The 17,782-nt window shown below is 39.6% G+C and overlaps 1 protein-coding gene across 1 annotated transcript in view; it reads right to left on the bottom strand.

Annotated features, from left to right (window-relative positions):
• Positions 1-17,782, bottom strand: part of rnf123 (ring finger protein 123) — a 220,354-nt gene that overhangs the window by 46,621 nt on the left and 155,951 nt on the right. The window contains exon 8 of the mRNA XM_079807156.1: positions 10,931-11,025. Coding sequence (XP_079663282.1) covers positions 10,931-11,025 — 95 coding nt within the window. The remainder of the gene's footprint in view (positions 1-10,930; positions 11,026-17,782) is intronic.

The following is a 17,782-nucleotide window of genomic DNA, read 5'->3' as shown; positions in this document are numbered from 1 at the left end:
ATGAATCACATAAATGACAGTATGGATTAGCTCTGACATGCATCTTATACAGCACACTAGGAGTGATATAGGCTCTATTAATACATTTGTAATGAATCATCTGGTGTGCCAGGTTCTTAGATGCAGTGAAACATCTGGCCCATACCACACCCCAGTCAGGTTTAGCTAAACCTTCCTTTTCCCAGGAGTAGACTGCTGGAATATAAGAGTACTGCATTAAAAGAGCAGAATTATAAACCTCAGAAACTAAGCCATTGACGGGGGTGTCAGGGCCCAGCCACTCCCACAGGGGATGCGGCAGGATGCTAGTAGCCCAGGGGACCCCATAAGCTTTCAGGGCTGACCTTAATCTTAAATATAAAAAGAAAGAGAATCCAGGTAAAGAAAATTCTGTACTTAAGTCCTGGAACGATTTGATGCCCCCGTCACTGACAATGTCATTCAGGGTGTGAACACCTAAGTCAGACCAAGCTTTAAAAACAAAGGGTTTGTTACCAGTCTGCAAACAAGTATTATTCCATAATGGAGTTATCTTGGTGTATAAGAAGGGGCCTCCCATAATTTTCTCAACCTTTTTCCACACATCAAGGGTGTATTCGACAATTGGTCCAAAATTTTTCTTAGAACATTTAGAAACACCTGAAAAAGGTAGATCTTGTAGGCGAATAGGATGGGCAATGTTGGCTTCTAAATCTCGCCATGGAACCAAGGAATCAGGATTAACCCAGGTCTTAATTGGTCTTATTTGAAATGCTATGTTATATAATTTGAAGTCAGGAAATGATAGACCCCCATCAAGTTTCTTACGCTGCATTGTCTTGAGTCGAATTCTGGGTTTTTTCTTATTCCAGATAAATCTAGAAATAGTCGTGTTGAGCTCCTTGAAAAAACATTCAGGCGGTGCCAAAGGCAACATAGAGAACAGAAAATTGACTCTAGGAAGTATGTTCATTTTAATAATGGATATTCTTCCATGAAGAGCTAAACATAAGGGGGACCACCGATCAAGATCTTCTTTGATCTTATTCAGAAGGGTTTGATAATTACCTTTAGAAATTAGATTAAATGAAGGAGATATGGTGATGCCCAAATATGTAAACTGTTTAACTATAGGAATCATGGGAGGTAGGTTATTAGATTCCTGTCTCGCTGAGTCATTAAGAGGTGTTAAGGCAGATTTATTCCAATTAATTTTGTAACCAGAGAGAGAACCAAATTTTTCAAAAAGTTTTAAGCATTCAGGAACGGACACAGAAATATTGGAAATATAGAGCAAAATGTCGTCAGCATAAAGAGAGATTTTATGCAAAGTATTTACACAGATAATGGGTTGTATAGTTGGTGACTGACGTACAGCTTGAGCCAACGGCTCAATTGATAGGGTAAAAAGCAAGGGCGATAGTGGACATCCTTGGCGGGTACCCCGACCGAGAGCGAAAGGTTGAGACACTAAGGAGCCAGTAAGAACCCTGGCTGAGCAGTTATTATAAAGTGTTTTAATCATTTTAATAAATCCTTGTCCAGCCCCTACATGTTCCAGGACCGACCAGAGAAAGCTCCATTCTATTCTATCGAAGGCCTTCTCCGCGTCTAATGAAATGACTGCGGAGGAGGCTGGATAAGAATTGGATCTATGTATAATGTGTAATAGTCGCCTGATGTTATCGGATGCGAATCGTTTTTTGAGAAAACCAGACTGATCGTAGTTAATGACTTTATCTATACATTTGTTCAGTCGAAGAGCTAGAGTTTTAGCAAAAAGTTTGGCATCAGTGGTTATTAAACTAATAGGTCGGTAACTAGCACAATCTAAAGGATCCTTACCCTTCTTAAGTAAAAGGGTTATGAGAGCTGTGTTTTGGTCCCTATGGAGGGCTCCATGTTCAATTGCGAAATTAAATGAATTTAGTATAAGTGGTGATACTATATCCCAAATAGCGGAAATTAATTCAGCGGGAATTCCGTCACTGCCTGGAGCTTTGCTCTTTGGCATGGAGTCCAGAGCCAGTTTTAATTCTTCAAGTGACATGGGCCAGTTAAGCATCTCCTCGTTAAGTTCATCAATTTTAGGAAGATTAACCCGTTTCAGAAAAGATTTTTGTTGTTCGTAGCTTATAGAGGAATTAGAAGTGTATAGATGTTCATAATAATTTTTAAAAGTCTGGTTTACATCTTCAGGTTGAGTGCATAAAATACCGTCACTCTTTATAGCGGTTATGTTTGCTCTAGATTCCATCTGTTTGATCCGTAATGCTAATAGTTTACTTGGTCTCTCGCTGTTGAAGTAATAACATTGCCTTGTTCGATGCATAATAAATTCAGCTCTGTATAAAAGAAAACCTTTCAGCTCAGATTTAAGTGCATTTAGTTTTTTGGAGTTTTTGAGATCCTGTTCCAACGACTGAACTTGTCTCTCCAATTCGTTCTTACGGTTATTCCTAGATTTCTGACGAAAACAAGAGAAACCAATGCATTTTCCTCTAATGAAGCATTTTGTTACCTCCCATAAGGATTGAGGGTTATTCGTAGAACCCCTATTTAACTCAATAAACTCTAATAAGGAGGTGCGTAGTTGTAATAGAAATTCTTGATCATGAAGTAGGGATGTATTAAACCTCCAGCGTTTACGCCCAGAGGAAATAGAAAATGGGAGAAGACTTGAAGTTACTGGGGAGTGGTCTGAAAGAAGAAGAGGTAATATATCCGTATTCTCAATAAATGGGATATAAGCTGGTGATATAAGCAGATAGTCAATGCGCGAATAGGATTTGTGGCGGGATGAAAAGAATGTATAGTCTTTGACACTATCATTCCTCAGCCGCCATATGTCACACACGTTAACCTGTTTTATAAAATCATTGAATAACTTCGACAGGGCAAAATCAGAGCGAGATATCTGGGATCTATCAAGTTGGGGATTATGCACAGTGTAGCAATTATGGGTGCAGACATAGTTAATGAATCTTCCAATGATTCGATCAAATGAACATCCCCGTTCACAAAGCACAATTCAGCTCCAGGAAATCGATCATCGATCACGAGGGAGATGGGGGCTTGATTCTGCCCGGAGCTACTAGTTCTGACTTCCTATGGACTCGCCACCAAACTCAGTTAAAAGAGGACAAAGGGCTCGTGGTTGTCACAAGACAAAGAAACAACCAGACCTCTGTCTTTGCAATGACCGGTAAATGAACTCCACGACACAGCTAAAACTCCAAGTAAGCTCACAGAAACTGTCACATATGGAGTGCAGCAAATCACGGATTATTGGACTTTTTCATTTCAAATAGCCTTCGACATAGCTTGTTAGTGTGTTTACAACTAATACACGTTAGTTAGAGTATTAGGCATGTATATTACTCACAATTCATGCAATTATGTAACTATTGAATGAGTGGATGAAAAAGCATTGTGTTTGATACCGGTGTGTTCGTATGGGTATAATCCAACAGATGAGCTGAATGAAATCTTTATAGAATTGATCATGTCCTTATAGTAAGAAATTAGGTCTAAATTTACTCTCTGCTTAAGAGCAGGAAACTAAATTCTATAGTTAACCCAATTTTGTGGGAGGGGTGGAGACACAGTCCCCCCTGAAGCCTAATTGGCCAGAACCCATCCAGGGGATGGGCAAATGTTTGAGTTTAATCTCAGAACACGAACGAAAAGTTCCGTGCAGTTCTGTACAGTTCAGATAGTGCAGTGCAGAGTTCAGTTTTCACGTCACAACCAGTTCGGTTCGAGCTGGTTCGCGGCCTGTTCGCAGTTCAGAGATGAGCTCAGTCCTAGCAGTATGACCAGAGTGAGTTCTGAACGGAGAGCTCCCAGGAGACGATCTGACGGTCGTGACAGACCAACATCAGAGAAAATGGGTTAACAACGATTTCATTCAGGCCATCTGCTTTTCTCTCACTTTCCTTTCTTTTACTTAAAGTTTATTTTATTTCCGTTAAGTCTCGGGTTCTGTTAAGTTTCGCCGCAAAAGTCTCTCAACAACGAGTTTCTAACAGCGCGCTCCAACTTCAAACAACGCCCACAAGACTTTCATCCAGCCGCCAACACGCCACGTGGTTGGCTTCCCCAGACGTCGACCAGACCTTTAGCGAATCAAAGATCCGGGAAAACCCCTGTCCAGCCAGGAAAAGGGAATCCCCCTTGTCAGACGACACGCGAAACACAAACGCAAGTAACGCCTCTTGATTTCGAGCTGAACTGGTGCATTAGATCAAATGTAATAACCCTGCCTAAGAAATGATAGGAGGTTAAATTACTGATCAATGGTTTCTTCAGGTCATGTTTCATAAATGCATAGATTGCTTAGGATTTCATAATTTCTCTCTCTTAGAACTTATTCTTTCCTCACCTTCTTCCTTTCTGCAACGTGTGAATGTGCGAGTGCGTGTGTTTATGTTAGATATTAGTTTGATGTGTTAGAGTAATCAATAAAGTTCCGTTTGTATTCAAAGATAACTGTTCTTGTGTTATGTGCTTATCAATTTAATGTCTTGAACTGCCGATCTAAGTTACCTGGCTGTTAAATAGTGTTTCACTATTGTTCGGATATTAATATCCGCTGCAGAGTTGATATTTACGGCCCGTTCAAATGAACGCTAGAAGAGTCATTTGCTCGGCTGTAAAATAGACTCTCAAAATTCCCTATGAATTCATTAATTCATTCATTTGAGCTAAATATACATGTTTCCCTTTAACAGAGCCCCCTTTAAGTTCTTACATATCGGCGGACGAATAAGTTAAGGTGTAAACATTAATTCTGAATTATTTATAAATTATAGTGTCATTTGAGTCTCTTTAATTTTAATTCAGTTCCCCGTTGAGTTATTATTTTATCTGACTCATAGTCGCTACACAGCATTGAAGTCACCACCTATCACAAGGTGGTAATCATTAAAACTTAGAATCATACGGACAAGCTGTTGATAAAACTCGCAATCATATTCGTTGGGGACATATACAGAGATAAATGCACATTTAATATTGGACCATGTGCCGAGTACACAAGTGATACGCCCATCTGAATCACTCTTAGAACAATGTATGGAAAAGGGAAGACGCCGCGCTATCAAGATCAGGACCCCTTTAGTTTTCTTAGCAGATGAAGAAAAAGAAACTAATTTATAATATTTATTCTGAAACCGATGAGTGTCACAAGCTTTTAGATGAGATTCTTGTATTAATGCAACGGAAGCACGTTTAGATCTTAGATAATCCAAACATTTAGTTCTCTTAATGGCGCCATTTAAACCATTGACATTCCAAGAAACTATATTAAGAGCCATGAGTCGGTCTCAATATGCATACTGAATACAAAATCAAAATGGGTGAGCTTACAAGGATAGTTCATGGCATCTGGAACTTTAAATGAACAACAACAAGAAACGAATCGAAAGGCAGAAAGCAGAGAGATAGAACGAACTCTCCTGCCTGCCAGCACAACATCCTTGTCTATCCACTAAGTATCCACTTCGGCTGGCGTTTCGAGAAAAGAGGTTGATCCGCGATGTGTCACCTTGACCGTAGCGGGGTAAACCAGGAAGGAAGATATCCCAAGCTGTGTGAGTTTTTTCCTCGACTGATTCATCGCACGTCTTTTCATGGCGGTTTGGTTACTGTAATCGGGGAAGAAGAGAAGCGAGCTGCCTTTGTGGAGTATTTGACCCGCAGCGCGGGCTCCTTTTAGGATCGCGTTTCTATCTTGAAAACGTACCAGCTTGAAAATTAATGTTCGCGGACCTTTTTTGTTGCTGTCACCGGCGTAGATACGATGAGCCCGTTCTATCTCTATCGGTCCATCTTTAAGGGAAGGGATCCACAGAGGTAGCTGAGTTTGCATAAAATCCACGGGGTTACTGCCCTCTTCCCCCTCTTTAAGACCAACGAGACGTAAGTTGCATTGACGGCTCTTGTCTTCCAGTCTCGCCATCTTGTCTTGAAGTGTGTCTACGGCCAGCTTAACTTCAGCCGAATCTTGCTTAACTTTCCGAACTGCCGCCTGAATATTGTCGAAGTTGTTGCTGATAACTCTTATCTCTTTTTCCAGAAAACCAATTATTTCTGCGATTGGTTGAAATTCCTCCTTAAAAATTTCTCGGACGACGCCAAGCTGTAGTTTTAGTTCGTCGGCCACCATGACGCGACAGCATGTCTTTATCAGGGTCTTTCAGCCGTTTCTTCTCCGGAGAGGTTGGTAAAAGCTGACGTTTAGCCATCACCAACTAGTAAACGAACCTTGGAAGCAATTATATTATTGTAATGCCGAGGACGGATGATTAATCGACGCCGAGTAACGGAGCTCAAGACTCAAGCAGCCATCCCTGTTAGTGGTCACGTGATCTCCCGGCGATATTTTTTTTATCGCCTGATTACAGTCTCACGTTAACGCAGCACATTAACGCCGATAACGGCCCACCACTAATATATATATATATATATATATATATATATATATATATATATATATATATATATATATATATATATATATATATATATATATATATATATATATATATATATATATATATATATATATTTATATATATTACACACATCAATCAGTGAATAACACTGACAATCTCTTCATCACGGAACATGTTAGTGGGTGAGATATTTTAGGCAGCAAGTGAACATTTTGTCCTCAAAGTTGATGTGTTAAGGCCCTTTCACACCGGACGCGTAACGAAAAAGCGAAGCGGAAAAAGCGAATATTTCTTGTGCGAATAGTTTGCGTCAAAACCATCAGCCGCGACGCGAGTTTGCGACGTCTGTGACGTTTCAGAGCTCCAACATTTCAAAACATTCGTGGCGACAGCTGAGAAAACACGGACACTTCATCATCCAGTGAAGATGAGCTTTTCATTGTCTTTAAAAGACCGAAAAGAAGGTTTTGGGTGCACCCAGTCTTAAAACAGATTCTGAAGGGGAGTATGCTAATTTTGTACAGGAGCTAAAACTATGACGGCCGCACTTACTTTCAAATGTCCGTGGGAGAGGGAGAGAGAGAGAGAGAGAGAGAGAGAGAGACAGTAGCACCGCATCTGACGAGACAAAATGTTAACATTTAAGTGCCAGTCGTACTGACGGAAACACATTCACTTTCCATAGTCGCGGACACAATTAGGTTAGAAAAAAAATCAACGTATTGATTATAATATCGTAATCTGTAGCCTACAGTGGGCAAACACAGCTACATCTGTACAACTGTAAACACAACTACAGCTGTAATCTTGTGAGAAATGCGATACCTGGCAAAGGTTGATGGTGATTGGTTTAAGCCTTTTCTATCGCTGCAAGTGTTCAAAAAATCGCCGCAGCACATTCGTGTTCAGTGTGGAAGCTCTCATTACACAAACAGTTGATCAAAAAATAAAACCATAGCGTGAATTATTCGCGCGTCAAAATCGCGTCCAGTGTGAAAGGACCTTTAGAAGGCGGAAAAATGGGCAAGCGTAAGGATTTGAGCAAGTTTGACAAGTGTAAAATTGTGATGGCTAGATGACTGGGTCAGAGCATCTCCAAAACTGCAGATCTTGTGAGGTGTTCCCGATCTGCAGTGGTCAGTATGTGGTCAGTATCTATCAAAAGTGGTCTAAGAAAGGAACAGTGGAGAACTGGCGACAGGGTCATTGGCTCATTGATGCACGTGGGGACCGAAGGCTGGCCTGTGTGGTCTGATCATACAGACGAGCTACTGTAGCTCAAATTGCTCAAGAAGTTGATGCTGGTTCTGATAGAAAGGTGTCAGAATACACAGTGCATCGCAGTTTGCTGTGTATGGGGTTGCAAGCGACTACATTGGGCATGTGAGCGAAGGAAGGAAGTGAGCGAAGGAAGGAAGTGAGCGAAGGAAGGAAGGAAGGAAGGAAGGAAGGAAGGAAGGAAGGAAGGAAGGAAGGAAGGAAGGAAGGAAGGAAGGAAGGAAGGAAGGAAGGAAGGAAGGAAGGAAGGAAGGAAGGAAGGAAGGAAGGAAGGAAGGAAGGAAGGAAGGAAGGAAGGAAGGAAGGAAGGAAGGAAGGAAGGAAGGAAGGAAGGAAGGAAGAAAGAAAGAAAGAAAGAAAGAAAGAAAGAAAGAAAGAAAGAAAGAAAGAAAGAAAGAAAGAAAGAAAGAAAGAAAGAAAGAAAGAAAGAAAGAAAGAAAGAAAGAAAGAAAGAAATGTGTGTGTCACATTCATGACAAAAACTTTTCCAAATGAAAAAAAAGTATGTCCTTTCTTTAAGAACAGTAGAATTATATGTCTTGCCAGCTGCTTATATTTACTAATATATCCTAGTTTAATATGGTTATCAAAAGGTTATATGGTTATTATAGAAAATAAAAATGTTTCTTTCGGGTGCAGCAGACTGCAAAACTCAATTTAAAACAGAGCAGAAATATCTGTTTGAAATTGAATTGCCTGCTCTGTGCTGATGGCTGCTGCTGCATTGTGGGAAGATGGGATTGGGCGATCATATTTCTCTGTGGAGGGGGAGGCTCTCGGGGGAAGAGCTTCCCTTTCTGCTGTCTAATGCTGCGGTGGACCGGGCTAGTCAAGCTCAGAGTTCTGGCTGTGGAAAGACCCGAATGGGGCATCTATTACATTAATATTACACCACAGAAACCCCTGGGAACATCGTGATTCCACTTCAGCAAATCACTAACAGGCTTTTATTGCCACCCACCGTCATGCTGTTAAAAGCTACAGCAGGATTTATTACTTAAGGAGCTTGAAGGACAATAAAATAGTAGTTTACTGTAAGATACAATGGTGAAGTTGTTGTAGTGAACCACCATAAAATTATTTAGGACCTGTTGGATGCGCAATGGTGGCTGAAACGAGAGGCCACAAGAATTCATCCAAGTCCATTCATAACTGTTTGGAAAGCTTAAAACTACAACACATTGATTTCATATTTATTCAGATAAATAAGTACTCTCAATGACAGCTATTTGTAGTGCAACACATTTCCAACAGAATGGAGAAGCGCCAAATTGCAATCTCCTCATCGAAAAGGGATAAAAAACTGAAACAATCAGGAAAAAAGTGTGAAAATCGGATGGACTGCTACACTTACTAAGGTCTGTAGAAGCAGGTACAACATTTTTTATTTGTTTGAGTTTAACATGTTACAGGGGTGGTTCATGTAGGTTGTCTACTAACCGGAAGGTTGGTGGTTCTATCCCTGATTCCACCTGACCAAGTGTCGAGGTGTCCATGAGCAAGACACCTAACCCCAGCTTTGGCACCTTGCATGGCTGACACCGCCGTCGGAGTATGAATGAGTGAATGAATGGGTGAATGTGAGGCAATATGTAAAGCGCTTTGGTGGCCATGGGTCTGTTGAAAGCGCTATATAAATGCAGTCCATTTACCATGTACATTTTGCTGGAATACTTACATTGCATCCGGAAAGTATTCACTTTTTCCACATTTTGTTATGTTACAGCCTTATTCCAAAATGGACTAAATTCATTATTTTTTTCTTCAATTCTACAAACTATACTCCATAATGACAACATGAAAGAAGTTTGTTTGAAATCTTTGCAAATGTATTTAAAAAAAACAAACAAAAAAAACAATCACAAGTATTAGTGAAGTCCAAGGAATTGTTTGTAGACCTCCGATACATGATTGGATCGAGGCACAGATCTGGGGAAGGGTACAGAAAAATTTCTGCAGCATTGAAGGTCCCAATGAGCACAGTGGCCTACATCATCCATAAATGGAAGAAGTTTAGAACCTCCGGGACTCTTCCTAGAGCTGACCGCCCGGCCAAACTGAGAGATCGGGGGAGAAGGGCCTTAGTCAGGGAGGTGACCAAGAACCCGATGGTCACTCTGACAGAGCTCCAGCGTTTCTCTGTGGAGAGAGGAGAACCTTCCAGAAGAACAACCATCTCTGCAGCACTCCAACAATCAGGCCTGTATGGTAGAGTGGCCAGACGGCACATGACAGCCCGCCTGGCGTTTGCCAAAAGGTACCTGAAGGATTCTCAAACCACGAGAAACAAAATTCTCTGGTCTGATGAAACAAAGACTGAACTCTTTGGCCTGAATGGCAAGCATCATGTCTGGAGGAAACCAGGCACCACTCATCACCTGGCCAATACTAACCCTACACTGAAGCATGGTGGTGGCAGCATCATGCTGTGGGGATGTTTTTCAGTGGCAGGAACTGGGAGTCTAGTCAGGATCGAGGGAAAGATGAATGCAGCAATGTACAGAGACATCCTTGATGAAAACCTGCGCCAGAGGGCTCTGGACCTCAGATTGGGGCGAAGGTTCATATTCCAACAGGACAATGACCCTAAGCACACAGCCAAGATAACAAAGGAGTGGACCGGACAACTCTGTGAATGTCTTTGAATGGCTCAGCCAGAGCCCAGACTTGAACCCGATTGAACATCTCTTGAGAGATCTGAAAATGGCTGTGCACCGACGCTCCCCATCCAACCTGATAGAGCTTGAGAGGTCCTGCAAAGAAGAATGAGAGAAACTGCCCAAAAATAGGTGTGCCAAGCTTGTAGCATCATACTCAAATAGACTTGAGGCTGTAATTGGTGTCAAAGGTGCTTCATCAAAGTATTGAGCAAATGCTGTGAATAATTATGTACATGTGATTTTTTGTGTTTTTTATTTATAATTTTGCAAAAATTTCAAACAAACTTCTTTCACGTTGTCATTATTGTTTGTAGAATTGAGGAAACAATAATGAATTTAATCCATTTTGAAATTAGGCTGTGACACAACAAAATATGGAAAAAGTGAAGGGCTGTGATTACTTTCCGGATGCACTGTACACTTTAAAATATCAAATGTTACTTTTGGCAGGATTCCTTAAGTTGTTGTTGACCAATTGTTTTTTTTAACTTAGCAAACTGGTGTGAGGAAAGGCTGATTGTGGTTTGATGAACCTGTGTGGGTATGTGTACTCACCGCTGTGCTGGCAGCTGCCTGCTTGGACTCCTCCGTCAGCAAAGTTAGCATCTGTTCTACCTTCTGCTCTTCATCCGTGCTGATATAGTCCGTATCTACCCAAAACAAACACACACAACAAATGTCAGACTTTGCACACAGTACTGACATATCATACATGTGAGGAATTGTTCATTGGTGTACACTTCGGCTTTTCAACGTCAGTGTAGTTTGTAATTCTTAGCTGCCACTGACATGGGGATTGGGTTGCCAGGCATATTGGAAGAAATTTAAAATTATTTATGTATTATTTATATATAAAATTATTTATGTTTGTTATTATCTTTAAAAAACTTTGGCTTGTGCTTGTTCGAAATAAGTTTAGCAGACAAATATAAATATATTCAGTGCCACTGACAACGGATTAATTGCTGCAGTCTATTTAAAAAACTGATTAAACACACTGTAAATCTTTTTTTTTTTTTTTTTTTTACACAGGCAATATAATCATCACAGATACAAGCGATAACAGCTGCAACAGTACAATTGCAAAGCACTCAATGTGTAAACAATATCATTGTCAGCACAATGTCCATATTTTAACTGCTCAAAACAGACATCACTACCTGAATCTCACTGAAGTGACTGTTAAAAAATGTATTTGTAATTGAATCATTCAAGAGATTAATTCAAAAACACAGATTCATCCAGTAATGAAAGAAGTTAAGTCTTTATGAGTTAGTCATTGCATCATTCATTCAACCAGACTACTTAAAAACAGAGCCTCTAGTAAATTACATATTATTTTGTTTAGTTGTATACAGAATTGAGAGAATTGTGATCTCTATTTTAAACAAAAAATTGTGATTCTTAATTTATCCAGAATCGTGCAGCTCTAATATATATATATATATTGACCGACATTGAACTGACCGACATTGAACTGAACCAAACAGGAAGTATTTATTAGGGGTGTAAATAGGACGGTTCATCATGATATGATATCGATTCTCATAGCCAGCGATACAATATTTGCCAATCGATATATTGATATTATGATATCGTGCCTATTATGAGCTCCTGCTTCCGGTGTGAATGCACTCATTGGTTAACATGCACAGTGAAAAAAATATGCGCTGCTCACATGCCGCTCACGCTTGCAATATGAAATGGCCGTCGAGCCTTGAAATGTGAGGTTTTTTTAAAATGAGAATGTAGGGTTGACGCCAGTAGACAGACATTGTGTGAAGATGTGGAAGATGTGGAAAGAGTCAAAATAAAGGTGTCTCTTGAAAACAAAAAAGGTATACATTTTTTACACATTGCATCGTATCATTAGTCATTTGATCAATGTATCGATCCATATCGATGTATTGTTACACCCATAGTATTTATACACCATGTAAATTAACTAATTAAATGACATCAGGTGAACGAAATGACTAATCAAACAAACTGAGAAACTAGGACAAGACAGACAAACTAAGTCAAGTCAAGTCATATTTATTTACGTATATACCCAGCAGGCACCGGACGTCAATATGACGTCAGATTGACGTTGGACCCCAACGTCGGACAGACGTTGCATTTTGGTTGAAAATAAAAATCGGGTTGACGTCAGAACACATCAGATTGACGTTGGGTTCTGACGTCTGAAGTTTCATCCAAATCAGTCAATATTTGCAGAAGTTATAACACACTTCCTGTTTCCCTTTTCGCGCCATAAATTCGTTGCTTCGCCACGGCCAAACCGTTCAAGATATCAAAAATATATTTTTCGTCTGAAAAAACCCGATTTTTATTTTCAACCAAATTGCAACGTCTGTGCAACGTTGGATGTTGACGTCAATCTGACGTTGGGTTCTGATGTCAATCTAACGTTGGGTTCTGACGTCAACCCGATTTTCATTTTCAACCAAAATGCAACGTCCGTCCAACGTTGGATGTTGACGTCAATCTGACGTTGGGTTCTGACGTCAACCTGATTTTCATTTTCAACTAAAATGCAACGTCCGTCAAACGTTGGATGTTGACGTCAATCTGACGTTGGGTTCTGACGTCAATCTAACGTTGGGTTCTGACGTCAACCCGATTTTCATTTTCAACCAAAATGCAACGACCGTCCAACGTTGGATGTTGACGTCAATCTGACATTGGGTTCTAAACTCAACACCAGATTGATCAACCTCCAACGTTGGACAGACGTTGCATTACATTCATATTGAAACTGGCCATTATCTCATTTGTCATCAGTATGTGGATCTTAAAAGAAAAGGATTTAAATGTCCAAATAATTAATAATACTTAACACATTATGAACCGGTTGTCATAGCTTTTGTCAGGTTTGTCATATCTAATGCAGATGTCACACTGGTTCTACTCTGGTGCTAGATGGAAGGTCATGGGTCACCCAGATTGCCAGGTTTTTATCTTCTGGCAACACAAGTGATAACATGCAATTCCAAAATCTAAAACCTAAAAATCTCTAAACATTTACTTACGTCTGTTGTGAATATGTATACAAAAAAGAGAAGAAACAACAAACAACTGACTGAGCAATTATTAGATGGAACCAAAAGCAATGGTTTAGGATATTTCACAGTGATATCACCAGTCTGTAATCGTTGTTGTTGCTGCTGCTTCTTCTTCTTCGCCTGTTTTAATCAAGAGATGCTGTACTCGTTCAGGAGATGTGTAATAGCGCCCCCTACCGTATAACATGGAAAGTGGAAAATATCATAGAGATAACAAAAGACAGAAAAAAAAAATCACTCGCGACTCTTGACGGAATAACTTTTAATAAGGGTCAATCTATATCTATATGCAGTGATATATAATTTAATGCAGACTATGCAGTAATAATTTACTATTTGTGTACCTGAAAATCTAGTTTAGACCTATATTAGCCTATCATTTGTATGTTTGTTCTGCTGTATTGATTTGTGCTGTTGCTCGTAATTTGATTATTTGTTCTTATTTTATTACTGATTGTCTTTAACAATATTTAAAATATATATTAGTTAGGCAAGTAGTTTTTGGAGTCATAACCTAATTTATTAAGGTTACATGGATCAAAAACAACAAAAACAATACTGGGCTTATTTTATTTTATTTATTACTTTTTTTGTGGTGGGGCCAGTGAAAATTTTGGCAGGGCAAGTAGAAAAAAATCCTTATATGAAAAATTAATCCTTATAAAAAATTTTTTTTAAAAACAACGGACGCGTGAGCTCCATGTAGAACGGAAAAGGTGACAATACTAAACAGACAAAATTAGTTTTTTTTTCTTCTTAAAAACAACAAAATCCGGAGAAACAACTCAAGCAAAGCCTTCTTGGTTGTGTTGTAAATAGTTGTGTGATGAATAAATGTTGTTTTATATGTATTTACCAAATGTTCACTCTTGTCATTTCAGCTCACTGTAGAAATGCACCAATACAAACATCCGCCTACTGCCGCGTCTGACAACACCACGTAATCCGTAACACACCCGCTCCGCGACACTAGTAGTTTCGGGAGGTCTACCACCCCCCCTGAAATGGGAAACACTGATATGAGACAAATGTGTTAAAACCAACAAAATATCAGCGTCTAATGATGTTAGAATCTGACGTCAATATGACATTGGCTTGAGACGTTGGCTCAACGTTAGATTTTGGTTAGTTAATAGCACAACCTATAACCAACAAAGGATCAACATCTAATGATGTTAGAATCTGACGTCAATATGACATTGGCTTGAGACGTTGGCTCAACGTTAGATTTTGGTTAGTTAATACCACAACCTATAACCAATAAAGGATCAACATCTAATGATGTTAGAATCTGACGTCATTATGACATTGGCTTGAGACGTTGGCTCAACGTTAGATTTTGGTTAGTTAATACCACAACCTAAAACATACAAAGGATCAACATCTAATGATATTAAAATCTGACGTCAATATGATGTTGGCTTGAGACGTTGGCTCAACGTTAGATTTTGGTTAGTTAATACCACAACCTAAAACCAACAAAGGATCAACGTCTAATGATGTTATAATCTGACGTCAATATGATGTTGGCTTGAGACGTTGCCTCAACGTTAGATTTTGGTTACCTTACAACATAACCTAAAAACAACTAAATATCAACATCAGCTGACGTTGGTATTGGACGTCAAATTAACGTTGGCATTAGACGTTGAGCTGACGTTGAATTTTGGTCACCTGACGTCACAACCAAAATGTAACCAAATATCAACGTCTTATGACGTTGTGTGCCTGCTGGGTAGTGCTTTTTACAATGCTGATTATTTCAAAGCAGCTTCACAGTGTTAGACAGGAAAATAATGCAACAGATTTTGATTTGGCTGTACAGCCGCTCTGGAGAAAACGGTGATGTTATCCAGCTCATTTCTATTATCATATAGTGACAAATCGGGCAGATCAGAAATTTAGTGGCATTATGGAGAAAAATAAACCTTGGGAGGAACCAGACTCAGTCGGGGTGCCAGTTCTCCTCTGGCCATCATGCTGTGTCGGTGAGGCAATTATTAGATAGGGATATTCGAAAGATCGGAGTCATCACGCCGGAGAAGGTTTATTGAGGATGCCGTGTTGATGAGGCAATTATTAGATAGGAATATTCGAAAGATCGAAGTCATCACACCGGAGACGGGTTTATTGAGGATGTCGTGTAGATGAGGCAATTATTAGATAGGAATATTCGAAAGATCGGAGTCATCACGCCGGAGACGGTATATTGGGATGTCGTGTCGATAAGGAAATTTATTAGATAGGAATATTCAAAAAGATCAGAGTCATCACGTCGGGGACGGGTTTATTGAGGATGCCATGTCGATAAGGCAATTTCAGGGAGGGGGGGTCAAGTCAAGTCAACTTTATTTATATAGTGTTTTTTACAATGCAGATTGTTTCAAAGCAGCTTCACAGTGTTAAACAGGAAAATAATGCAACAGAATTTTATTCAGCCATATAGCCGTTCCGGAGAAAACGTCATCTAGCTCATTTCAATTATCATACAGTGACAATGTGGGCATTAGATCAGTAATTTAGTTTATATGGTTAATATAATGGATATTTAGTTGAAAAATGTATTGTCCCCAACCAGTGGTGTAATGTAACGAAGTACAAATACTTTGTTACTTTACTTAAGTAAATTTTTCATATATCTGTACTTTATTTAAGTAGAATTAATAGTCCACACTTTTTACTTTTACTTCGTTATATTTTGCAGCAATAATTATACTTTCTACTGTACTACATTTCTACAATGTACCGTTACATTTTCGTTACATTTTCTGATCAGTTTCAGGGCTCGACATTAATGCTTGTTGTAGCGTCTGGAGTGTCTCTCTTGCGGGATCAAAGTGATGAGTCGTTTTGAGGAAAATCTGAGATGCTCTTCTCTTCCAAAGCTCTGCATATAAATTAAATCCCTGTTCCAATGGCTCCAACAAGTCTGGGTGAGATTGCACCACTGACTGGTTAATGACCAACCAGAGTGTGACCAGAAGATACGATGACGGTCCTGTGAGAGCTTCAATCAGATCCTAATCAGCCAGACCTCTAACTCACCCCTATGAGAATGGCACACACACGCACACACACACACACACACACACACACACACACACACACACACACACACACACACACACACACACACACACACATACACACACACACGCACACCAGCATTCCTCTTTATTTAGCCTTTAATTAAACTATCCCAGAAATTACATATATGATGATTTCTTAAGTATATGCATGCTCCCTATATTTCTCATGTTTGTGTGATGTAAGAGCCATCTTAAATGCTCAAAATGGCTCTGTATAGAAGATACACTGCTTTTAGGACAAAACAGAGAAAGCGCTTCAGCGCACGAACACTCTGAGAAACACCAACGCACGCATCTTGCTTTACACAACACAAAGAAAACATGCAAGTATCAATTCTATTGAAATTTAGATGCGTTTTAAGATTGTACCCCTGTTTAAGGTGATATGGTTCTTGCTGGCTCTAGTGGTTTTGTTTGGGAAGGTGTCGGATCGGACACGATCATACCCTTCTTCTTCCTTTCCCTTCTCCTCATCCTCCTTCTTTACTTTCCATTATTCTGTATATACATGTATCCTTTATTTAGTCATATGTAATCGTAGTATCAATCATTATTAAAACCATGGTATCCACGTTTTGATTGTCATTGTTGTTGCTCACAAAACACGAGTCCCTTTAATGTCAGATCTAAGCTACGAGCTCTTATAAGCATCATTGAATGCTTTAATTAAAGCTACACTGTGTGATATTTTCCCCCATCTAGCGGTGAAAAGGTATATGACCATCCAGTGAATTTTAGTTTCTGTTCCTCTCAATTCCGATTTAGTTTTAACTCCTACGGTGGCCGATTAAGTCCAAGATTAACATGGCTTCCAGTTCGACCTCGTCAACATTCGACACGGTGCCTGTGGGATATTCTGTGCGCAGTGGGATGGTTGGAACTCAACTGGCCTAATTATTCGGCTAGAAAGAACTGCAGCTAATCCAGAGTGAACTTTGATGATATAAATGTTTATTCAGTCATCCAATTGCAAGGCATAAACAGGTTTGCGTGGATATGTACATAAATGTGGTTTCTGTGAGAGAACAACTAAGGATGGTAAATATACATGATAATGACATGACAGAAGATACACAGTTAAGAACTGTATAACTATACTTATAAGTTACATTTGTATAATGTAACCGTAAACCAGAGCTTATTGTACCATATATAGGCGCTAAATGCAGCTGCATTAAAAGGAGCGGAGCTGCCACCGCTGCTGCTAACAAGCGGTGTCAGATTACAAAAGTGTGTACGCAGCTTTAGCA

The sequence above is a fragment of the Gobio gobio genome (genome assembly GCF_949357685.1).
Source record: "Gobio gobio genome assembly, chromosome: 24".
Taxonomy (NCBI): Eukaryota; Metazoa; Chordata; class Actinopteri; order Cypriniformes; family Gobionidae; genus Gobio; species Gobio gobio.
The sequence above is the reverse complement of the archived record's forward strand: the minus strand, read 5'-3'. Positions and strand labels throughout refer to the sequence as shown.